General features: G+C 43.9%; 1 protein-coding gene across 2 annotated transcripts in view; it reads right to left on the reverse strand.

The window, feature by feature from the left end:
• LOC121853625 (protein turtle homolog B-like) overlaps positions 1 to 26,090 on the reverse strand; it is a 50,583-nt gene that overhangs the window by 2,259 nt on the left and 22,234 nt on the right. For both annotated transcript variants that reach the window (XM_042347884.1, XM_042347883.1), the window contains exons 3-8: positions 20,609 to 20,820; positions 15,527 to 15,628; positions 14,057 to 14,162; positions 10,561 to 10,715; positions 5,851 to 5,980; positions 3,327 to 3,448 (exon numbers count right to left, since the gene is read on the reverse strand). In XM_042347884.1, the coding sequence (XP_042203818.1) occupies positions 3,327 to 3,448; positions 5,851 to 5,980; positions 10,561 to 10,715; positions 14,057 to 14,162; positions 15,527 to 15,628; positions 20,609 to 20,820 (827 nt within the window). The remainder of the gene's footprint in view (positions 1 to 3,326; positions 3,449 to 5,850; positions 5,981 to 10,560; positions 10,716 to 14,056; positions 14,163 to 15,526; positions 15,629 to 20,608; positions 20,821 to 26,090) is intronic.

Genomic DNA, 26,090 nt, shown 5'->3' on the forward strand with positions numbered 1-26,090 from the left:
GGCAATATACATTCATTACCTATATATATATATATATATATATATATATATATATATATATATATATATATATATATATATATATATATATATATATATATATATATATATATATATATATAAAGACCAGTAGCATACCTATAATCCCCCTAGAGAGTTAGTTCTTATAGGAAATAGTATTTAGAAAGTTTTATTAAATGGTTAGACTCAGGTAGGGTGACGTCCTACCCCAGGACACGCACTGGGTGAACCAAGTCTGCCTGAAGGATAAACTAACATTATATTACCAGTTTTTGAGATGAATAAATATTAGGATTTAGAATCAAGAGTAAAAAGCTATTTATATAAACACATTGGGATGATCATCGCTCTCTGTCCTGCTTGGTGAGTTGGTAACCCAAATAGTATAATAATATATAAAACACGATAAGAACAGACGTGCAGAAGGAGATACAGTTAGAGGGAAAATATCGTAGTGATCATTGAGTTGTTTTATAAGTTCGTTGTTTCCTCAAATACTTCAGGTTGGTTGAAGTGTTATTCATTCAGACCTCGTGTTGATACTGGCCAAGTTCCCTGTCCATTTTACCGCTCTACTAAACCTGGGCTGCCACAGTCTCAGAGATCCGAACGATGTGGTGGTGTTTCTCGTGTGTCTGTACTCAAAAAAACTACCTTTACTTAGGGGGGGGGGGGAATGGACACTACGACTGCTGTTATATCGATAGGGTTGTCATAATCCTTCATCCGTTGAGAAATATTATCTGACACAATTTTGTAAGGAAAGTTTTTTAAGCTGCCTGACTGGATGACTTCGGTTAACATATTAACATGACGTCTAAATATAACACCTGAATTACACTGTTTTATACCTTAACTTAGACAAAATTAAAAGTACAGAATATTTAGACAAATATATTTCCTACGTTATTTTTGTCTTTTGTTAAGGGAACGTTTCTAGTTAAGGTAGAGTCTCAGTGTAATTTTGTCTCCTAACTGGTGCTAAATGAACGTATCTAGTGAAGGTAGAGTCTCAGTGCAATTTGATGTTATTTTTTGAGGTAATTTTTGCGGTTTAAATTAAATGAAACAGCCAGGTACATCTTTTTCACCTTCACGTACAATATATATTCATGGTAGCGAGGCCTTGTGTTTGTTGAGTCTCTCTCCCCTCCAGTAAGTGTTGCTCGCTGGCTCATGAATACCTCTCTTGACACGTTTGTTGTTATTTGTGAGTATTGTGAAGCAAATGTGAGAGATTAGTTAACAGGGGAGAGTTTAAGTCAGGTTAAGTGAAGTAAGGGGAGTTGATGTGAAGCTAGGTAAGGGGGGAGGTGATGTGGGGTGAGGTGAGGTAAGGGGAGGTGATATGGGTGAGGTGAGGGGAGGTTAGGTTAGGTGAGTTGACCCAACCTAACCTCACCATGAAAACAATGACTACGTAAAAATGTCAATTTTACCTCGTAGAGGCTCCTATCTGATTCTTATACATTTCAGAACACCACCACTGGATACCTCCTCCAGCCATACACACCACCCACACACACCTACCCCCACCACCACACCTCTACACCCCCCCACCACCACCACACCACCACACCTCCCACCCCACCACACCCCCCCACACCCCACACCCCCACCACACACCTCCCACCCCACCACACCCCCCATCACACACACCCCCACCCCCACCACCCTCCACCCACACACACCCACCACACACCTCACCCACACACACCCCTCCCCACCACCCCCACCACCACACCCTCACCACACCCACCCACCCCACACCACACCCTCACCACACACCCCCCCCACACACCACACACCCCACCCTCCCCCCACACACACACACACACACACCACACCCCCACACACACCTCCCACCACACCCCACACATACCCCATCTACACACCACACACCCCCACACCACACCTCACCACCACACACACCACCCCCACCCCCCACCACACCCCACCCCACACACCTCCCACCACCCTCCCACACCCCACCACCACACATCCTCCACCACCACACCCCCACCACCACACACCACCACACACCTCCACCACCACACCCCACCACCCCACCCACACCCCTACACCTCCACCACACACCCCTCACCCCGCCACACACCCCACCTATCCTCCACCACCCCACCACCCCCACACACACACCCCACACCCCACACACCCTCACCCTCCCCCACCCCCATCACCACCCCCCCACCACCCCCCACACCCCACCTCGACCACCCCACCCACCCCCCACCCACCCACACCCCACCTCCACCCCCCCCACACACACACCGGCCCTCGAGATCATCTATGAAGGGCTAAGACTTTTCTGCTGAAATTCCAATCTGCAGGAACTCTACCCCACCAACACACACACACACACACACACACACACACACACACACACATATAAACCCTGAACTAATACTGGGTGGATCTCCCTTCCTTCAGTGTGTGTTCTTGCCTGCAGTAGTTCAGTTCATCCTCGTCCACATACCTTCACTATTTTGGTAATGTCTCGGTGAATCTGGTAACGGTATGTGATAAAGAAAGGATGTTTAAGGATGTTATTTACGAAGTACAGTCGGTAATTTAAAGGGAATTATAGAGTTGTTATTAGCCATTGTTATCTCACTCCGTTACCTCCTTCCTCTCTCTCTCTCTCTCTCTCTCTCCTTGTCCCTTTCTCTCCTCTTTTCCTCCTTCCTCCTCCTCCCTCCCTCCCTATCCTCTCCCCCCCTCACGTTCCGTCCCCTCTATCGTCTCCCTTCCTTGCCCACCTCCCTCTCCCTATCCCTCCTTCCATCTTCCACTCTCCTTTCCCTCTCCCTCCCTCATTCTCTCGTCCATTCCCAGCACAACCCAGCAATTTAAACTTTCCTCGATCGCGGGCTGGTTCTCTATGTCAGCTGCTTTCATGACGACACATTTTGATCTCGTCATGCTTCCCTGAATCCTAGCAATAGTGTTTTAAGGCGCATTGAGAGCTCTTGGACCGTCGCTAAACCACACTCTACCGCGGAAGAGGAGGGGGAGGAGGAGAACGAGGAGGAGGAGGAAGAGGAGGAGCAGGAGGTAGAAGAAGAGGAGAAATAGGAGGAAGAGGAAGAGGTGTTGATACTCTGTCTATTATCTAAAGGGTCACTTATGATCCAGAGATACTGAAGATGTTGGTATCTGGATTAGGTACCTGGATATGGGGCACGGAGGCTGCGAAACCTGAGATACCAAGGCATGGGGCACCTGGGTATCAATTCTAAGGCATCCATTGGTATTTTGACGTACTGAGATAATTACGGAGGACTTACCTTAGTGTTGGAGGCCTGGGGGAGGTACCTGGAGGCCACACAAATGAGGAGAGTGAGGAGGAGAGGTAAGGAGGTAGTGTGGATCCCCGCCGATGAATGAATAGCTGCCGGCGTCTCACCTCCTGATAGGGGAGACAGCGTTAGGTGTTTTACAGGTGAGAACTGCAAGGTGGTGAAGGTGTGAGTGGGGGATAAATGTTTACCTTCCTCTCTCTCTCTCTTTCTCTCTGTGTGTCTCTTTCTGTCTCTCTCTCTTTCTCCCTGTGTGTCTCTTTCTGTCTCTCTCTCTTTCTCTCTCTTTCTCTCTCTTTCTTCCTCTCTTCTCTCTCTCTCTTTCTTTCTCTCTGTGTCTCACTCTCTCTTTCTCAAACACACACACACACACACACACACACACACACACACACACACACACACTCTGAAAGGTTGGACAGTCTGTAAGTCAGTCAGTCACTCCTTGGACACCCTCGTAACTCAATGATGTGTTTGGTCACTCACTCCTAACACATCACAGTAGAAAGATTAAATCTGTCACTACTTCTTCTCCTTATTAATCTCCTCACACGCAACAAATTATTAGCAGCAGTTATTATGACACACAACTCATCTGAAACAAGTTTATATAATTGTTTTTGTTGTATCTCAAACTCAACTAATTCTAAATGACTTTCTTCTTGAATAACTCATTTTGTCATTGTGTTCTTGTAGTTTACTTTATTATTACTAAAGCCAACAAATTCTGGAATTAATTTGTATAGGTTTTCACTTCATTGATGTTCTTCTGTTTACAGGAATTTGTTTATCATTCTACAACGTTTTGATTATAATAAATAAATGACTATATATACTGTACATTAGGTGAATATATATGAATCATTATCAATATCATTATTATTATCACATTCATCACCATTATCATCACCAACACCACCCTTACCACCATCACCAGTATCACCCTCAACACCATCACCACCACCATCATCATCCCCACCACCATTACCACCATCATCATCCCCACCACCATCACCACCGCTACCACTACCCTCACCCCCCAACACCCCCCAACACCCTCAACGCCCCCAACACACCCCCCATTCCTCACCACCTCACACTACCCTAGTCCTCCGTAGCCCCGCCTGCAGTGAGATCGCCTGTTGCCATCGGAAAATAAACAAGATAGTGGGAAAAAAAAGAGCGTGGGAAAATAAACAAGATCGTGGGAAAATAAACAAGATCGTGGGAAAATAAACAGGATCGTGAGAAAAAAAGAGCGTGGGAAAATAAACAAGAGCGTGGGAAAATAAACAAGATCGTGGGAAAAAGAAGCGTGGAAAATAAGCAGAGCGTGGGAGAAAGGCCAACAAGAGCGTGGGAAAATAAACAAGATCATGGGAAAATAAGCAAGATCATTAGGAAAATAAACAAGATCATTAGGAAAATAAACAAGGTCGTGGGAAAATAAACAAGGTCGTAGGAAAATAAACAGGATCGTGAGAAAATAAAGCAAAGATCGTACAGAACTATGACGGCTGGAAGCGACAGTCTCGGCCCAAGAAAAAAATATGTAAATTGAGGGCAAAAAGAGAAAATAAATATAAGCTGAGACTGTTGAGGAGGAGACAGAGGAGGAGAGGAGGAGAGGAGAGAGGAGGAGAGGAGGAGGAGGAGGAGGAGGTGGAGGAGGGGAGGAGGAGAGGAGAGGAGGAGGAGGAGGAGAGGAGAGGAAGGAGGATAGGAGAGGAGAGGAGGAGAGGAGGAGGAAATCAATAATATGAATGAAAACAGCAATGATATTGACTGACTGACTGACTGACTGACAGTTAAGTGATGAGTGACAGGATTTAACACACATTCTCAACATCTCCTAGATAGAAAAACAGACAGACAGACAGACAGACACATACAAAGACAGACAGACAGACACACACACACACACACACACACACACACACACACACACACACACAATATAAACAATCTCACGAAAAACAAAACAAACAACCACAGGAGTCAAGTTTTTTCTCTTTCGGGTAAAAGTGAAAGTTAGTCCAGGTTTAGGATATAAAAAAGAAAGAAGAGAAAGGAAGAAAGCTTGAATGTAAAAGACAAACTTTCTTTCAAGCTTTTTTTTTTTAATTTCACTTTCTGTTTTGTACAGGATCTATAGTTTCACGTCGACTTGTTGTTAAGGATGGACTACTGATGCTAACATGAATCAGGATGAAGGTCGTTGTGGTGCCATTAATAGTCAAAGGGATTTAGTACACACACACACCTGTAACACACATTTAAACACCTGTAATTAACTCTCCGACACCTATGGTCCACCTTTCGACACCTGTGACTCATCTTTCAACACCTGTGACTCATCATTCAACACCCGTAACTCAACATTCAACACTTGAAACCCAACATTCAATACACGTGACTCAACATTCAACACCTGTAACATATTTTAACACTTGTAACTCAACATTCAACACCTGTAACATTCAACATACGTGACTCAACACCTGAAGCTCACCTTTTAACACCTGTATGTGGATATGGGCGGGGCGAGCGTTGGATGGGGCACAGGTGTAGTTTCCGGAGTCCGCTGGTCGCACGTTGCTCAGAAATAACACACTCAGACCTCTGTTATTCTCCACACGGACCTAGAGTGGTGATAGAGTGGTGATAAGTACAAGGGGACGATGATGATGATGATGATGATGATGACGATGATGATGATGATGACACAATAATAATAATAATCAGTGTTATCTTTCAATATTTCATAGTATCATTGTTTCATTTTCCTTCACTTATTTTCCTCCTTTCCTCCATTATTCTCCTCTCATTATCCTTCCTTCATTATCCTCCTCTCCTTCATTATCCCCCTCTCATTATCCTCCTTTCCTTCATTATCCTTCCCTCAGTATCCTTCCTTCATTATCCTTCCCTCATTATCCTTCCTTCATTATCCTTTCTTCATTATCCTTCCTTCCCTCATTATCCTTCCTTCCTTCATTATCCTCCTTTCCTTCATTATCCTTCCCTCATTATCCTCCTTCCTTCATTATCCTCCTTCCTTCATTATCCTTCCTTCCCTCATTATCCTCCTTCCTTCATTATCCTCCTCTCCTTCATTATCCTTCTTCCTCTCATTATCCTCCTTTCCTTCATTATCCTTCCCTCATTATCCTCCTTCCTTCATTATCCTACATTATCCTCAGTTGGTCGCCCACACCTTCAGAGCATTCTTGTCTTCTATCTGAGAGCGACGTCTTGTCATGTTTCGCTTCTTGGCACCTCTCTCTGTCTCTCTCTGTCTCTTTATGTCTCTCTGTCTCTCTCTGTCTGCTGTTTCCCGTTCTTTCTCTGTCTCTCTGTTATCTCCTGTTGTCTCTGTCTTTCTGCTGTCACTTGTTCTCTGTCTCTCACTTAAAAGCCTCTCTCGTCTTCCTGGGTAATGGTGACCATGACTCCTCATTCCACTGCTGAGTTTCCACCTGCCTGACTTCTCTCTCTCTCTCTCTCTTCCTGCCTATCTCACTCTCTCTCCCTCTCTCTCTTTCCCAATCTCTCTTCCCCCTTCTTTCTCTACCTATATTTCTCTTTCTCCCTCCTTATCTCTCTCTTTTTCTTCCTCCAACTAATTGTTTATTATGTGTCGAGTCTCTTTCCCTCAGGACACGGAGAGAGAGAGAGAGAGAGAGAGAGAGAGAGAGAGAGAGAGAGAGAGAGAGAGAGAGAGAGAGAGAGAGAGAGAGAGAGAGAGAGAGGTAAAGAAAAAACAAAAGCAGTACAGTTAATTTACAGTTGTACAAGCCCTACAGGTGATTAAGTGAAGCTCTGTTTATTAGACTGGCTCTAAGTGATACAGTTAATGAACAGTCACTTACTTAACTGGATATAATTAGTATCGTTAATGAACCATCAATTAAATGGAGGTACTTAATGCTATAATGAACTGTCACTTAATTAACAGGAGTTGATGAAGCACTGCTGAAATGACCAGTCAGTCAGTCAGTCAGTCAATCAGTCAGTCAGTCAGTCAGTCAATTAATCAGTTTACGCTTCATTTAAGTATTGAGAGGAGGAAGCTGGAGTGGATTACCAGGAAGGGAGAGTATACTGAAGGGAGAGTATACTGAAGGGGGAGTATACTGAAGGGAGAGTATACTGAAAGGGGAGTATACTGAAGGGGGAGTATACTGAAGGGGGAGTATACTGAAGGGAGAGTATACTGAAGGGAGAGTATACTGAAGGGAGAGTATACTGAAGGGAGAGTATACTGAAGGGAGAGTATACTGAAGGGAGAGTATACTGAAAGGAGAGTATACTGAAGGGAGAGTATACTGAAGGGGGAGTATACTGAAGGGAGAGTATACTGAAGGGAGAGTATACTGAAGGGAGAGTATACTGAAGGGAGAGTATACTGAAGGGAACACGGTGGCTTGACTTCATCTACCAGACAACGTGACACAGGTACAGACGTCAACTACCAACAATAGGTCGACTGTTCCCTCCAGCCTCCACCACCAACTGAGAAACACGAGAAGAAAAAAATAATATATATGCAACGGTTCACACGCAGAGAACCTTTTGTCTTCTTCTAAGTAAGTAAAGCTTTCACAGCACAAACACACGTCCTGAGAGAGAGAGAGAGGAAGAATGAAATTAGGGGAGGTGATGTAAGGTCATCCTGTACCCTGGGGTTAAGTGTGGACACAGCAGAGAGCTTCACCAAGGAGAGAGTCAAGGGCAGGACACAGACTCCACCGCTGCCTTTAACACAGACGTTCGTATGGTAATGTTTCAGCAGGCAGAGAAAGGTGGACCAGACACCTCTATGTTTAAAATCTTTTTCCTTGTGAGTTCCCCGGTACAGGTGAATTGTTAGTACTTTGTTACCTGCTAAATGTCACATGGAATTTGTACTCCAACAACAACAGAAACATCAACTCAAACTTTTAAAACAAATTGCTTTAAATGAAAATGAATTTATCATTTTTTTTCGTAAGGTCTTCGGTACAGGTGAAATGTTAATTAATTTTTAACCCGAGATGAAATTTCACACGGCTCAATCACCCCGGCTAGCGTGTAAACATCATCATCAGTCCTAAAGAAATATACTAGCAGATAAAAGGAAGAATAGTCCATCTTTATTCCTGGTTGTTACCCGGTACATGTGAATCGTGCACCGTGTGTTGACTTGAGTGATGGGTAAACTTCACATGGACTACGGACCCTCAACATTTGCGTCGACGGTACATAGGAACATACTTTTATCTGATAAGAGATGAAAGGATCAATGGATAGTCCTGTTTCCCTTTACCTTCCGTGAAAAGAATTTATTTCCCTTTTTATTCCAGTTTCCATTTTCGTTTATGTGCAACTGCGTTAAAAAATATAACCCAGGTGTCGGATGTTCAAAAGACTGCGAGTTAAAATTTCCCTCAAAATGGAGATATGAGAACACATTCACCTGGCTCACTGCATCTATGACGAGGAGATAACCGCTCCAAAAGTGGGGGAAATACCCTAAGACTGTGTTATAGCTTAAACTCTATCTCGCTTTCTCTCTCCTATCTTTCTTTCTCCCCCTCTTTCTCTCGCTTTCTCTCTTTTTTTCTCTCTCTCCTTCGCTCTTTCTCTCGCCCTCCCTCTTCCTCTAAATAGCTTCAGGCGAAAAAATGGCAAATCCGGATTCTGGATTCATAATACCACATAAAAACGGGAGCTGCAAGAACGTATATGAAACCTGAGAAGAAAAATAAAGGGAATTATTGCTGTTACTGTATCGCCATTATTCGTGGTCTCTGTTTCATCACTGTTATCCCTTATTTTTGATGGTTTAATGGTGATGGTTTAACCCCTTAATGGTGATGGTTTAACCCCTTAATGGTGATGGTTTAACCCCTTGATGGTGATGGCTTAACCCCTTAATGGTGATGGTTTAACCCCTTAATGGTGATGGTTTAACCCTTTGATGGTGATGGCTTAACCCCTTAATGGTGATGGTTTAACCCCTTAATGGTGATGGTTTAACCCCTTGATGATAATGGTTTAATCTCCTGAGTTTTCCAAGTGACTTTGACCGTACCAGTTAGGATTGACCTAAACCTCAGCTCAATGGGCCCCGTCAGTACTGGGCTCATGAGAAATGTGTGGAACCAGACGCGAACACGACAGTTGCTGGGTCAAACTCACTGAACTATGATAGGGCAAAGTTCACCTCCTGACGTCACGCCAAGGAAACTATGGAATGAGTCTGAATATTCAAGGCTTCGCTAATCATGGGAGAGCAGGTGATTCATGGGAGACTTGGGTGAATCATGGGAGACGTGGGTGAATCATGGGAGACGTGGGTGAACCATGGGTGACGTGGATGAATCATGGGAGACGTAGATGAATCATGGGAGACGTAGATGAATCATGGGAGACCGTGGGTGAATCACGGTAGACGTGGATGTAAAATAATGATGATAATAATAACGATAATGATATTCTCAACCTTATCTCACCTGTAAAGAAAACCAATTAAGACAATATATGTTAATGAGTTACCTGTGGGGGAGGTGATCTGACGGAGGTATTAGCATTAATGGCTACTGTGAATAAAGGCGATAGTATGTATGGACGAGTTAGATTCTCTACCTCTCCCTACCTACGTAATCACCTCTGTGGTACTGGTGGTCGAATGGAAGATGCGAGAACCTGGTAGAATGACAGATGTACCCCATAACAGACGTACCCCATGACAGATGTACCCCATAACAGACGTACCCCATGACAGATGTACCCCATAACAGATGATGTACCCCATGACCCCATGACAGACGTACCCCATGACAGATGTACCCCATAACAGACGATGACAGATGTACCCCATAACAGACGTAGCAGATGTACCCATAACAGATGTACCCCTATAACAGACGTACCCCATGACAGATGTGCCCCCATGACAGGCGTACCCCATGACAGACGTACCCCATGACAGATGCCCCATGACAGGCGTACCCCATGACAGATGTACCCCATGACAGAGACATGCCCATAACAGACGTACCCTATAACAGACGTACCCCCATGCATCGTACCCCATAATAGACGTACCCCATAACAGATGTACCCCATGACAGACGTACCCCATAACAGATGTACCCCATGACAGACGTACCCCATGACAGATGTACCCCCATGACAGACGTACCCCATGACAGATGTACCCCCATGACAGACTTACCTCCCTGGTGGCGTGGTAGTTGATCATGTGGTGGTTGTGGTACCAGAAGACGTAGGTGGGTGGTTGTGTGTTGTCTCTCAGTACACACACGAGTCTCAGCGAACTGCCCACCGTCATGTACTTCTCAGGACCTCCCAGGATCTCTGACGTCGCCTCTGTCAACAACAATAATAAACTTACTTTCATCTTCAATTTAAAAGTAGAAGTTAGTATCACCAACAAAAACAATAAGGATTAAGTTAATTTCACCTAAAATAAGAAAATAACTGTTTTCACCACCACTTGAATCAATTTTCCAAACGTTAAAAAAGACAAAATTATCTTCACCAACAAGACAAATATTATAAACATAGAGTTATTTTCACCGCCACCATCACCACAACAACAGGAAAAACCTCACAGAATTTATCTCCCCGACATAAACAAGTGAGACATTTACAGCAGCACTCGTCGGTCAACAGCTGGAGGTGGCGGCTCAGTAGATGTCCTCTGGAACCACATCTTGTCTGTGTTGGGTTCGAGGCCCAAATGTACTGTACAGTCATAGGGGGAAAAGTCCTAACAGTCCTCCTTCCCAAACACAAACCCTGAGACTCATGAACTTGTGAATCCGAGACATCACATAGTATGCCATCTATGTGTCATGTCTCGGATTCACAGGTTCATGAGTCTCAGGGTTCGTGTTTGGGAAGGAGGACTGTTAGGACTTTTTTCCGTGACTGTACTAGGAGAAGAAGTCAACCCCAATTTGAGATCGGAAAATATTGAATAAAATACTTTCATAACATGGGAATGGTACATGGGAATTCCAGTACAATATTTGGGTCAAGGTAAACACCAAGGCACATGAGTAAACACTGATGGAAGAATCAATAGTAAACACTTGGCTGTCTCTCCTGTTTAACAAAATAAATAAATTTAAAGATAAATAATAAATAAATTAAGAATAAGTGAATAAATACACAAAAATGTATCTTTTATAAGTGTTATGTTGACGTGACTTATATTCATATCCACCATATGATTCTCAAGGGGATACGAATGCAATTAAATTCACTTTCCTCACCTAAAAAACTTCCACATCAAGCGCAATAAATGTATTACTTTCAACAATCGCGAAAAAAGAAAAAGAAATTATTGTATTAATTTCAGCAACAGCAATAACAGCACTCGTTCTATAACAGCGTATAATACCTCGTCGACCATAACCACGATCTACAAAGCCATTTATTACAGTAAGCAATTTTGAAAACAATGGTGACAGCCAGTGAGCGTTTACTCTCACAAACTGCCTAACTAATTATCACTTCTGCATATACACAGAGGAACAGATGAATTGGTATTTATACTTCGCTGAGTGTGCTTAACCCTACATTATTAAGAATTATATAAAATTAACCGTAATGTGTGGTATAATTTAGGTTATAGTGTTAATTATATATCAACCCTAACGAGCTACAGGTAAGGACACACACACACACACACACACACACACACACACACACACACACACACGTACCTAAACCAAACACGTCATATACAGTTCCCATATATCACTTGTACCACCAAACAACATGACAGGTGTACAAACATTGGGAAAACATTACGTCTGTCTCCATCAGATATATTTTCGAGTGAGCTTTGACAATTTACAAACACACGGACATTATTTTCTGATTCAAATGAGTGTATCTGACTCTCTGCCATCCGTGTGCCATTCCCTTTATCCACCCTATCCCCTCTTCTTCTTCGTCGTCTCTCCATCCTACCTGCTCTTCTTCCTCCTTTCATCCCGTCTTTCTCCTCCTCCTTCAACCTACTCTTCCTCCTCATTCTATTCCCCTCTTCCTCCTTCCTTTATCCCACTCTTCCTCCCGGTTCTACCTCTTCTTCCACCTCCCTACTCCACCACCACATCTGTCAACATCACAAAACAAGTGAATTTTAAGCGTCATCACATTTCTGCCGCTTGGTTGAGCTGCCAGGGGGTTTAAACACTTATCTTCTCGCCTCGTCGGTCTTTCATTCAGGCTGTCACGTATATAAAACAATATCAAACAACCAGCTATATGTCTGTCAGTTACCTATGTCTGTCAGTTACCTATGTCTGTCAGCTGTCTGGAGTTTGGTAAGTCCGTCAGGTAAATATTTGGAAAAGATGGAAAAATAATATTGTAAATAAAGTTGTTAGATTCTGTTATATATATTTGTTATAACATGACGACAGAGAGAGAGCGGTGACCTGAGCTGAGAACAGTGAGATTTGCTCTAAGGTAAGTCAGGTGTACGGGATGTTAGTTCAGGTAGAAGGATAATATTTGAGTTAGGAGTTTGTTCAGCTGTATTTCACTTATCTACTACCTAACCTAACCTAATCTAACCTTTCCTTCCCACTCATCTTTCCTCTTCCTTTATCCCTTCCCATTACTCAGCTTATCTCCCCCTCTTGTTCTCCTCCCATCACTGTCTGTAATCTCCTCTTATTTCTCTCCCTACTTCTGTTCCTTCTCCTCCCCCTTTCCCTGTCCCTCTCCCTTCTTCCTTCTCTCCCTCCCTCTCTCACCACTATTTCATCCACTTTGCCCAACCTCTCTTATCTCATTCACTAACCTTTTATCTCTCTTTCTCGTCAATCTCCATTCTTCTCCAGCCCCTCACACTTCTCACTTTCATCCTTCTCTTGCCCATCCCTCACCTCCCTCCCTCCCTCCCCCCCTCCCTTCATCTCCTATCCCATCCATCATCCTCACTACCTACCCTCTCTCGTTACCAGCTTTCCTTGCCTCCTTCTTCCTTTCCTTCTTCCTCTCCCTCCTCCTACCCTATCCATCACCCCTTCCTAACCTCTTTCACAATTCTCCCTCAATACCATCCTTCCCTCCCTCCCTACCCTACATTAACCTGCCTTTCCTCTCTCCTCCTAATCCTCTTTCACAATTCTTCCTTCCTACCTCTTCTCCCTGCCTCTCCCTCCCTCTCCGCCCTCCATTCATTCATATTCAGGAAGGTTGGCCAGCAAACGTTCCTCTTACGCCCACCAGCAGACTCCATCAACCAGGGTTCACGCCAGACAACAGGGAGGGGAGGGGTCTCTTGTGTATACGTTTGGCTCTTATTAATAACCTAACCTAAGACGAATAGGGCAGACAAGAGGATGACGAGGGACGTGTAGGGTAAACAGGAGGCTGACGGAGGGACGTGTAGGGTAGACAGGAGGCTGACGGAGGGACGTGTAGGGTAGACAGGAAGCTGACGGGGGGAAACTCACCTAAGACGTGTAGGGTAAACAGAGGCTGACGGAGGGACGTGTAGGGTAGACAGGAGGCTGACGGGGGACGTAGGGTAGACAGGAGGCTGACGGGGGGAACTCACCTAAGGTGTGTGGGGTAGACAGGAGGCTGACGGGGACCTAAGGCGTGTAGGTAGACAGGAGGCTGAGGGGGAACTCACCTAAGGCGTGTAGGGTAGACAGGAGGCTGACGGGGGAGGAACTCACCTAAGACGTGTAGGGTAGACAGGAGGCTGACGGGGGTGGGAGGAGACCTGACACTGTACACGCCGTCATCTCTCACTTGCACGTAGCGGATGTGTAGCTGCCAGTCCTGTGGGAGAGATAGAGACCGTGAGGCCAGGAAGAGACCACGTGAGGCCACGTGAGGCCAGGAGAGACCACGTGAGGCCAGGAAGAGACCACGTGAGGCCAGGTAGAGACCACGTGAGGCTAGGGGAGAGACCACGTGAGGAGGAGAGACCACGAGGAGAGAGACCACGTGAGGCTAGGGAGAGACCACGTGAGGCCAGGAAGAGACCACGTGAGGCTAAGGAGAGACCACGTGAGGCTAAGGAGAGACGTGAGGCCAGGAAGAGACCAGAGGCCAGAGAGAGAGAGAGAGAGAGAGAGAGAGAAACATGGCTCTGTACAAGTCAGTGCCATGTTAAGCACCTCAACTGAATCTTACACATAATGGTAAATCTCTCTCTCTCTCTCTCTCTCTCTACTTTATATCATAATGTATTCTGTTCTTTTCCTTTCTACCACACACACACACACACACACACACACACACACACACACACACACACACACACACACACACACACACACACACACACACACTTACTAGAAAACTTTATAGTATTAACAAATTCTCCCAAGTTGCAACTGTCTACTAACTGTACCGGATATTGCAATATACTGCATAGCTTGCAAACTGTGTAGATCTCACGAGAGAGAGAGAGAGAGAGAGAGAGAGAGAACAGGTTTTACTTACATAGTTACGATGTGTGTGTGTGTGTGTGTGTGTGTGTGTGTGTGTGTTTGGTGTACTCCAACTAGACACATCAATACCTTCCACCATCCTTCCCCTCTCTTTCCCTCTCATCTCCTCAACCTTCCTCCCCTCCCCTCTCCACCCCTCTCCACCCACAGATGAAAACAAAACAAAAACGAAATCGTGCAATCACAAATCTTACACTTGCAATTGAGAACGACGTTGCAATCTTCAAGAAAACAAAATATTATTGCAAATTCTCTCCCAAGTCTTTCTTTTTTGTTTTTCTTTTTTTATCTCCCCAGCTGACTTGAGTGGATGTAAATCGTCTCTCACAGTCTCTTGAGAGATATTGAAGCTCACATCTCAATGAGTTTTATCTCTCAACTCATCTAAGACAGAGAAATATCAATTAATACTGTTTATATAATACCCTACCCTACCCTACCCTACCACTCCCCACCCCTACCCTACCTCACCTGCCTCCCCACCCCTACCCTACCTACCCCACACACACCTACCCTACTCCTACCCTCCCTCCTCCCACCCTTCCCCCACTCCCACCCACCCTGCTCCCACCCCTCACCTTGCCTCTACCCTTACCCTACCCTCCCACCCTCTACCCTGCCCTGCCTTGCCCTGCCCTGCCTTGCCCTGCCTTGCCCTGCCCTGCCCTACAGGCTAGTGGTACTCACATTCTCCTGCTTAATGTAGCGGACCTGGAACCTGCTGTCACTGCTGTAGGTCTGGGAGCCAACTGTAAGCAGGTGGTAATCTCTCCTTCTGATCCACGACACCTGTGGGAGAGTGGGTGAGGGAGAGTGAGTGAGGGAAAGAGAGTGAGGGAGAGTGAGGGAGAGTGAGGGAGAGAAAGTGAGTGAGGGAGAGTGAGGGAGAGAGAGTGAGAGAGAGTAAGTGAGGGAGAGAGAATGAGGGGAGAGCTAGAGAGAAGAGTGATAGACTGAAAAAAATAGAAAATAAGAAACACAACAGAAAAGAAAAAACCCACCAAAGACTAAAATAAAAGCGTGTAAAAAAAACCTCCTCTCTTATACAAACTTCACATGTAACTTAAATTCTCTGTTTTTGTCTCTAGTTCTCCTGCCCAGAATATCCTCCAAGGAAAACGTCTTGAAGAAATGTTTCCCACAACCACACACATTAAAAAAATTAAGAAAAGGAAAATAATGTCTGTATGTATGTACTGTATGTATGTATGTATGTATGTATGTATGTATGTATGTATGTATGTATGTATGTATGTATGTTACTAGACAGAACACGTTACACCTAAGATAGTGAGGAAAAACCTGAAATCCACGACTAAATGCTATAACCGTTCTATGAGGTAACGTAAGACTTTAAAATAATGAATCCGTGTTGGTTCGTGTGTCGTCTCGGATTAACAGGTTCATAAGTCTCAAAGTTCCTGGTTGGGGCGGGGGAATAACAGGACATATTGTTTTTCCTGTACCTATGTGGGGCTATACCTGGACAGAGAAGGTAGGAGCATCAATCAACCATATCATCAATTAATTGGATTTTTTTTTTACTCCGTTATCTATGTATCAGTGGAGCATATAATGACGTCGATTATTTTAAAAGAGTTACATTTACCTGCTGTATCATGACAACTTAATGATGACGCTAATTAATACCTAATAAGCTGCAGCTCCTTCAAGATGTTTACATATTTTTTGGAGACCACCCTGTTTAGAGTTAATGTTTATAGGTAGAGTTAATGTTTATAGGTAGAGTTAATGTTTATAGGTAGAGTTAATGTTTATAGGTAGAGTTAATGTTTATAGGTAGAGTTAATGTTTATAGGTAGAGTTAATGTTTATAGGTAGAGTTAATGTTTATAGGTAGAGTTAATGTTTATAGGTAGAGTTAATGTTTATAGGTAGAGTTAATGTTTATAGGTAGAGTTAATGTTTATAGGTAGAGTTAATGTTTATAGGTAGAGTTAATGTTTATAGGTAGATTTAATGTTTATAGGTAGAGTTAATGTTTATAGGTAGAGTTAATGTTTATAGGTAGAGTTAATGTTTATAGGTAGAGTTAATGTTTATAGGTAGAGTTAATGTTTATAGGTAGAGTTAATGTTTATAGGTAGAGTTAATGTTTATAGGTAGAGTTAATGTTTATAGGTAGAGTTAATGTTTATAGGTAGAGTTAATGTTTATAGGTGGAGTTAATGTTTATAGGTAGAGTTAATGTTTATAGGTAGGGTTAATGTGATTTAATTAACAGGTGAAATAAACTAGGCGAGGTAATCTTCAGGTGGTCATCATACTAGTACAGTACACTCTGATTGGTTAAAAAGTTGTTCAATTTGGTTCAGAGTTCAGCCTTGTTCATAATTCCCTCTGGTGTGAGTTTTTTTGAGTGAAATCGAGAAAAAACACGAATATCAAGGTTACTCTCTGATGTTTTGACTTTGTTCAAATAACTTTTCATCAGGGAATTGGTCAGTAACAAGTTTATTCTGGGAGTGAAACAAAACAGAATTTAGTCTCACCGGTCGAGAAGCGTTTATAAAAAAAGAACAAACATATAAGTTATTTCTAAAGTAATTAACAAGAATAATGACAAGGATTACGACACTCTGACCCAGGATTTAAATTAATACGTTCAGCTGGGCAGGATATGATGTTCTATGTTGGTGTGAGCGTGTGTAGGTGTAGGCGTGTGTAGGTGTGGGCGTGTGTAGGTGTAGGCGTGTGTAGGTGTAGCTGTGTATAGGTGTAGCTGTGAGTAGGTGTAGCTGTGTATAGGTGTAGCTGTGTATAGGTGTAGCTGTGTATAGGTGTAGCTGTGTATACGTCGGTCCTAGCATAATTTTCAGACACAAAAAAAAAAAAGAAGAGAAAATCCACATTATTTTGTGTTGCTTAACGTGGAAACTTAACCCGGAAGAAATTAGCCTTAGGAAGTATTTGTGTGTGTGTGTGTTGTCGACTGCTGGCTATTTACAGGGCCTCCAAAATCTCCGTCTTTGGGATTTTAAGCGTGCGGATTCAGAGACTTCAGTCCACGATTCGATTGCGGGGTAATTAGTGGTCGTAATGACACTTAAAAGATTTTAATGACTTTTTTTTTCAATGGTAATTCCAGTACTCCCTAATAATGGGTTTCTGAGGTGCGATTTTGTTGTGTTTTGTGTTATTATGGAAGTACTTAATTAGTTTAACGCCTTGAAATCCAATTCCTAGAGGTGGTGGAGGGAGAGACGAGAGAGGGAGAAAGAGAGGGTGTGTGTGTGTGTGTGTAATCTCCAGTACCATTGTAAAGGCCCTGGAGGAGACGTGACCTCAACACTTGCAACATAACTCTCTCTCTCTCTCTCTCTCTCTCTCTCTCTCGGGACACATCAAAGGTGGCGGGAAAACAGAGCCATCAGGTGAATGAAGGAAGGAAGAGTGCTGCTATTATATTGCCGTATCTGTAACAATTATACACACACACACACACACACACACACACACAGAGCTACAGCATGGAATAAGACTAGCCGCTACAGGGACTTCTCACCGGCACTGTAGAGTCAAAATAGGTCGGTGTGTGTTCTTCAGTCCTCTGGGTGAACCTCCACACGTCAGAAACGAATATTCTTTTATTTAACAACGGGTAAACGTGACGTTAGATACCCGATGTGGACCTCAATACCACACGAGTCCTATAACATATGCCACTACAGTCCCAATATACCAGGGGACGCCTTTATCATATGCCACTACAGTACCAATATACCAGGGGACGCCTCATATACCACACCACTATACCAGGGGACAGCCTTTATCATATATACCACTACAGTCCCAATATACCAGGGGACGCCTTTATCATATACCACTACAGTCCAATATACCAGGGGACGCCTTTATCATATACCACTACAGTCCCAATATACCAGGGGACGCCTTTATCATATACCACTACAGTCCCAATATACCAGGGGACGCCTTTATCATATACCACTACAGTCCCAATATACCAGGGGACGCCTTTATCATTTACATCCCAATATACCAGGACGCTTCATTATAGAGTCCCAATATACCAGGGGACGCCTTTATCATATACCACTACAGTCCCAATATACCAGGGGACGCCTTTATCATATACCACTACAGTCCCAATATACCAGGGGACGCCTTTATCATATACCACTACAGTACTTGCTGACAGATATATATGTACCTACTGACAAATTCTAACATCTGCTAACGCTAACGAACACCCAGTTGCTGACACACATTAACACCTGCTGACACTAACAAGAGCCAATAGCTTTACGTGGCCCACTGCAATAAACTCATAAACCTCGGCAGCAAATATTACACGTGGGCGATAAATTCACCATGAAGCCTAAAACAGAATTTCCAGCGGCAGAATAAAAGATGTTACGAGGATGACAAGTGAGAGAGAGAGAGAGAGAGAGAGAGAGAGAGAGAGAGAGAGAGGAGAGAGAGAGAGAGAGAGAGAGAGGTCTGTGTCTGGCTGCTGTCATTCTTGCTCTTGGGAATAATTAGTCGAGAGTCCATTGTTGTGTGATGTGGATAAACACACACACACACACACACACACACACACACACACACACACATAGATAGCAATGGAGAGATACAGACAGACAAACAAACAGATGATGTAGCCTGACTTGTCCGTCATTCAAGAAATCAAACCATGTAAAGTGAGGGAACATTCGTGTAAAGTGAGGGAACATTCGTGTAAAGTGAGGGAACATTCGTGTAAAGTGATGGAAATAAAGGAGGAACCGTGTAAAGTGAGGGAATATCCGTGTAAAGTGAGGGAAATCGTGTAAAGTGAGGGAACATTCGTGTAAAGTGAGGGAACATTCGTGTAAAGTGAGGGAACATTCGTGTAAAGTGAGGGAACATTCGTGTAAAGTGAGGGAACATTCGTGTAAAGTGAGGGAACATCCGTGTAAAGTGAGGGAACATTCGTGTAAAGTGAGGGAATATCCGTGTAAAGTGAGGGAATATCCGTGTAAAGTGAGGGAATATCCGTGTAAAGTGAGGGAACATTCGTGTAAAGTGAGGGAATATCCGTGTAAAGTGAGGGAACATTCGTGTAAAGTGAGGGAAGACGACCTATAACAGCACTTTACTCACTCAAGGAACATTAGGTAAATTTTAAAACCTTTTGTAAGTTGTGCCAGACAGAGGCATTACAGGAGACCATAACTTAAAGCATGTATGTATGTATGTGTATATGAATGTGTACATGAATGTGTATGTATGTGTATATATGCCTGCATATAGGTATATATGTATGTATATGTATGTATATTATATAAATCACATGCAATAAACAGACCCATTACTTAAAGGATATATGTATAGTTGTGTGTATATATGTATAGTTGTGTGTATATATGTATAGTTGTGTGTATATATGTATAGTTGTGTGTATATATGTATAGTTGTGTGTATATATGTATAGTTGTGTGTATATATAAATCAGAGGGACAGGATTTTTCTCTTGTGGTGCATGAGGTCGTGAGAGCAGGAAGCGAGTCGAGAGTGAATCATCTGTGAGGAGGTTGTGAGCACTAATGAATGCAAAAAGGCTTCTTCAACGTGGAATTCAAATGCTGTACCGTGAAAGTTTAAGGCTTTATAGTGAAGTCAAATGTCACTTCATAAAATCACTGGGATAGTTTTAGGGTTAGGTTAGGTTTGGGATGGGGTGGGTTGGGATGTGTTAAGTTAGAGGTAAATTAAGTTAAGCCAAGTACCTTACCACCTTACCGTATTCTCTCCGACGTTGTTAGCGAGGCAGTGGAGGACGGCCGTAGCTCCCACCTGCGTCCGTAGTTCCGTGTTGTTCTGCTGTGAGAATACGGCCGAGGAGAGTGAGGAAGCGGCCGTAGGAGAAACCGGCACGGAGCCCTCAGTTACGGTCGCTGTCAGGGGGGTGGTGGTAGTGGTGGTGGTGGTGGTGGGTAGTAGACTTGGGAACACTGTGGGAGAGAGTGAGTGGTCAGAGAGAGAGAGAGAGAGAGAGATTGTTTCGACTACTACCAACATCAATAATAATAATAATAATAATAATAATAATAACAACAACATTGACATCAGCTGACAACACAAACCAAACAGCTGCTGACAACACACACGGAGTACAGTGATGGGTCATTGTGTTTCATCCTCTCAATAGAGTTAACTTGACTTGACAGGAACTTTGTGTTATCAGGTCAAGTTGGGGCCAAAAAGTCGAACCAAGGAGGAAGTTGGAGTTTTATTCCTGTCACTCAGCGGTCGAGGAAGACGTGATCAACGTTTAGATACGAGTCTTTAGAAATACTTACAAGTCGTAGGCTGAGACGGAGCGTGGGAAAATTTTGCTGATCGTGGTAAAATTTTTAGGTTAGGTTAGGTTAAGTTAGGTAGGTTAGGTTAAGTTTAGTAAGGCTAGGGTAATGTTAGGGTGGTCAATCTTAAGATACAATACACTGGGGGTCTAATCTTCAGGTGATATAACTAATTTCCTCAGTTAATTATTCATAAGCGAATAAACTGAATAATATTACCATCTATAAATTTATTCAATGTGGATGAATGATCAAATATTCACTATAATTCGTGTTTTTTTTCTCTCACGAAATTTATGTTAAAAAAAAGATTACCTTCCTGACACATGATTATTTCCTGCAATAATTGATACTACGTTTGCAATATTCCATGCAATTAAACTTTCACACTCAGTTGATTAAAAAAAGTCATTTTCGATGGAGAATTTGGATGTTATTTACACAAGATTAAATACATGAAGCCATACAGTAGAGGTGCAGTGGCGTGAGTCATGTTAAAACAGATTAAAGAAGCCGGGACCACCTGAAGTTTAACCCCACCAGTTCATATTAACTTTTAAATTAACCTACCCAAATGTTAACCTATAATAACCTAACCTAACCTAACCTTACCTTACGCTAGACCAGGGGTCACCAGACTTTTTTCACAGTGGGCCGGATAACTGAAAGAATGACGAGCGCGGGCCGCATAATCATTCTGTTTAATACTTGCAAGCCAGAACGAAAGCCATGGAAACCATGGTAACGTCAGAGCGTAGGCGGAGCTACCAAGGCGGGCCTGATGAACTGACGTCGCGGGCCGGATCCGGCCCGCGGGCCGTAGTTTGGTGACCCCTGCGCTAGACTAACCTAACCTAATCTGATACTAAATTAAGATAATATAACCTATTACTACTACTACTACTACTACTACTGCTGCTACTACTACTACTACTACTACTACTACTACTACTAATAATAATAATAATAATAATAATAATAATAATGGCGCGTGTTAATAAAAATCATTGTGTTTTTATCAACATTAATGAAATATAAGCAATATGTCTTCCCTAGAGTAATATATCCACCCCACAGCTTCCAATATCAACCATTAGGGGTAAAATATTCGTCCAATATGGCAGGGTCAGGTTGAGTGATGGCTGGGGGGGGGGGATAAACTCCTCTTATATAGTTACCCATATAAGCCACTCCGTTTTCTATCTTATCCTGAGAGATGATTGGTTGTTGAGTCTCGCTTCTTGATGCTCATTGGATAACGGTATACGAGTATCTTGGCGCTGAGTGGATGATGGTATAAACATCTTGATTGTGATTGGATGATGGGGCCTACGTACCTTGACGATGAGTGGACGAAAAGCATAAGGAATTGGAAGCTGATTGGAGGAAATCCACTTTAGCTTAGACAGGAGGAAAGCTAACATGGGAATCATAATGATAGCTTAATATAGCTTAACCTAGCAAGGATTATCGGATATATAAGCCAAGAGCTATACCATAAAGCCATGAGCTATACCATAAAGCCATGAGCTATACCATAAAGCCATGAGCTATACCATAAAGCCAGGAGCTATACCATAAAGCCAGGAGCTATACCATAAAGCCATGAGCTATACCATAAAGCCATGAGCTATACCATAAAGCCAGGAGCTATACCAGTACTGTATATACCATAATAAAATAGGAGCTTGGGAGTGCCATAGAGCTGCCATAGCCATGAGCTGCCATAAAACTAGGGAGGAGCTATACCATAAAAGCTATGCATGGAGCTATACCATAAAACCATAAAGCCAGGAGCTACCATAAAGCCAGGAGCTATACCATAAAACCAGAACTATGAGCCATATACACATAAAAGCCGGAGCTATACCATAAAATATAGCAGGAGCTATGCCATAAAAGAACTATACCATAAAGCCCATAAAACCATGGCTATACCATAAAACAGAACTATACTATAATAGACTATATAAAACCAAGGATATATACTGCATAAAGCCAGGAGCTATACCAGAATAATAAGCAGGACTATACCATAAGAGCAGGAGCAATACCATAAAGCCATGAGCTATGCCACCATATACCAAGCCAGGACTATACCACAAAAATATGTGACTATGCCATAAAATATGAGCTATACCATAAAGCCAGGAGCTGACCAATTGCCATATATACCATTATACCATAAAGCCAGGGCTATAAGCACTATACCATAAAACCTATGCCATAAACAATGGAGACTCCACCACCACTATGCCTTTATACCATAAATATAGCTATACCATAAACATAACTGCCATAAAGCCAGAGCTACCCTGAGAATTTGACTATATCACAAGTGTGTCAAACATGAGCCGTCAGCCAACCTAAATTATAAACAGCACAGCACACACACACACACACACACACACACACACACACACACACACACACACACACAGACAAGGTCGCCATAAATATCCCGGTTCTGCAAATTACAAGTTGAAAATTACCTTTTGAGTTGCTGGAGGCGTCACCCTCCACCCCCAAGACGCTCACCTAACTCTTCCTTATCGCTACAACTTACGACTTTGGCGATAATTATGATGGAGAAGTGATTTACTGTGTATATTTACGACATTTTAATTCCGGTTTATGTGTACTATGACATTGATGTGTACGTGTGTAGAGATATGTGTACGTTTATTGCTTGTGTATGTGTGTATATGTGTTTATGTATATGTAAGTATATGTGTGTGTGTGTACGTATTTGTGTGTATTTACGTATATGTATGTGTAGTGTGTGTGTGTGTATGTGTGTGTGAATGGATGGGGGAGGAGTGGGAGGGAGGTGCAGGGGGCAGGGGGGTGCAGGGGGCAGGGAGGTGCAGAGGTGCAGGAGGGGCAGGGGCTGGGAGGTGCAGGGAGCTGGGGTGCAAGGGGCAGGGAGTGCAGGGGGCAGGGAGGTGCAAGGGGCAGGGAGGTGCAGGGGGCTGGGGGTGCAAGGGGCAGGGAGGTGCAGTGGGCAGGGAGGTGCAGGGGGCAGGGAGGTGCAGGGGCAGGGGGAGGTGCAGGGGCAGGGAGGTGCAGGGGGCAGGCAGGGGCAGGGGTGGTGCAGTGGGCAGGGGTTGCAGGGCAGGGGAGGGGAGGCAGGGAGGTTGCAGGGGGCAGGGTGGTGCAGTGGGCAGGGAGGTGCAGGGGGGCAGGCAGGGCGGGCAGGGAGGTGCAGGGCAGGGAGGTGCAGTGGGCAGGGAGGTGCAGGGGGCTGACCTACACAGGGTGTTACACCACTATGCTTCAGGATGTGTTACCCCGGGGGAGGAGAGTCATGGAATACCTCACTATGTTTAGCTCTCGTGTTGTTGTTGTCTGGTGGGGGGGAGGAGGGGAGGGGGCGTTGGGGTGGTGGTGGGGATGTTGGGGGTGTTGGTGTTGGTAAATTGAATTTTCCCTCTTCCATCTTCTTTCCTCTTCCTCTTCCTCCTCCTCCTCCCCCACCTTCTCTTTCCCTCTCCATCCTCCCACTCCCCTCTACCCCATCCCTCCTCCCACTTCCTGCCCCCCCCCCACACTTCCCCTCCTACTCCATCATCTCCTCCTCCTAACCTTCAGACTTCTCAATACCACAAAAGGTTAGTGCTAATAATTAGGTCGAGGAGGACTGTGTTTCGGTGGAGTGTGTGTGTGTGTGTGTGTCAGTCCTCGAGGGAGAGAGAGGGATCGAATTCATCCTCCTCGTGTCGTGAGTCTTAGCCCTCAAGTAACATCTCGAAGATCATTAATGGAGGGTGAAGGAAGGCCACTTAGAAGGAGGAGCTTGGTAGGTGAGTCTTGTCTCTCGTGGAGGATTACGTTTTCGAGTAATAGCTTGAGGCCTCAGAAGCCATCATCAAGGGAGGAGATACGAGTGCTACTTGAAGGTGTTACGTTATGTGAGTGTTAATTGCTTAGAACTCGTACTTCAACACTAAACCTCGTCCTTGAACACTAAACCTCGTCCTTGTACTCTAAGCCTTGTGAAAGAGACTGAAGTTGTAGTTACGTGATCTTCAAAACCTAACCTAACCATTAGAGCCCTAAATGAGATACTGGGGACACACACACACACACACACACACACACACACACACACACACACACACACACACACGTCACGATGGAGGAAAACGACCTTGTCATTTAATAATAAGAATGCTGAGTCATCATGAGTCTCACTTTATTCATCTGGCTCTGTCCCTATATCCGCCTGACACTGTAGCCTCACCATCGCTCTACCTATCCGCCTGACACTGTAGCCTCACCATCGCTCTACCTATCCGCCTGACACTGTAGTCTCACCATCGCTCTACCTATCCACCTGACACTGTAGTCTCACCATCGCTCTACCTATCCACCTGACACTGTAGTCTCATCATCGCTCTACCTATCCACCTGACACTGTAGTCTCACCATCGCTCTACCTATCCACCTGACACTGTAGTCTCACCATCGCTCTACCTATCCACCTGACACTGTAGTCTCACCATCGCTCTACCTATCCACCTGACACTGTAGTCTCACCATCGCTCTACCTATCCGCCTGACACTGTAGTCTCCTCATTACCTATCCACCTGGGACTGTCCCTCGATCCATTTTGCATTGTCCTTATATCCATTTGGCACTGTAAATATGAGCCTAACTGAGTGATTCCTAGATAACTGCAGTGAAATAGTAAAAGTAACAGTGACGGGTGATGGATGAGGGATGTGACACAGGCTGTGGCGAGAGGCAGGGTTTAGGTTAGGTTTGGTTTAGGTTTGGTTTAGGTTTGGTTGGATGTGGTTGGGTCTGGTTTGGGTTCGTCTATGTTATGTTATGTTATGTTATGTTTAGGTTGGGTTAGGTTAGGTTAGGTAAGGTTAGGTTAGGTTAGGTTAGGTTAAGACACTAATGCCAGGTC

The sequence above is a fragment of the Homarus americanus genome, unplaced genomic scaffold (assembly GCF_018991925.1).
Source record: "Homarus americanus isolate GMGI-L3 unplaced genomic scaffold, GMGI_Hamer_2.0 scaffold4896, whole genome shotgun sequence".
Classification (NCBI taxonomy): Eukaryota; Metazoa; Arthropoda; class Malacostraca; order Decapoda; family Nephropidae; genus Homarus; species Homarus americanus.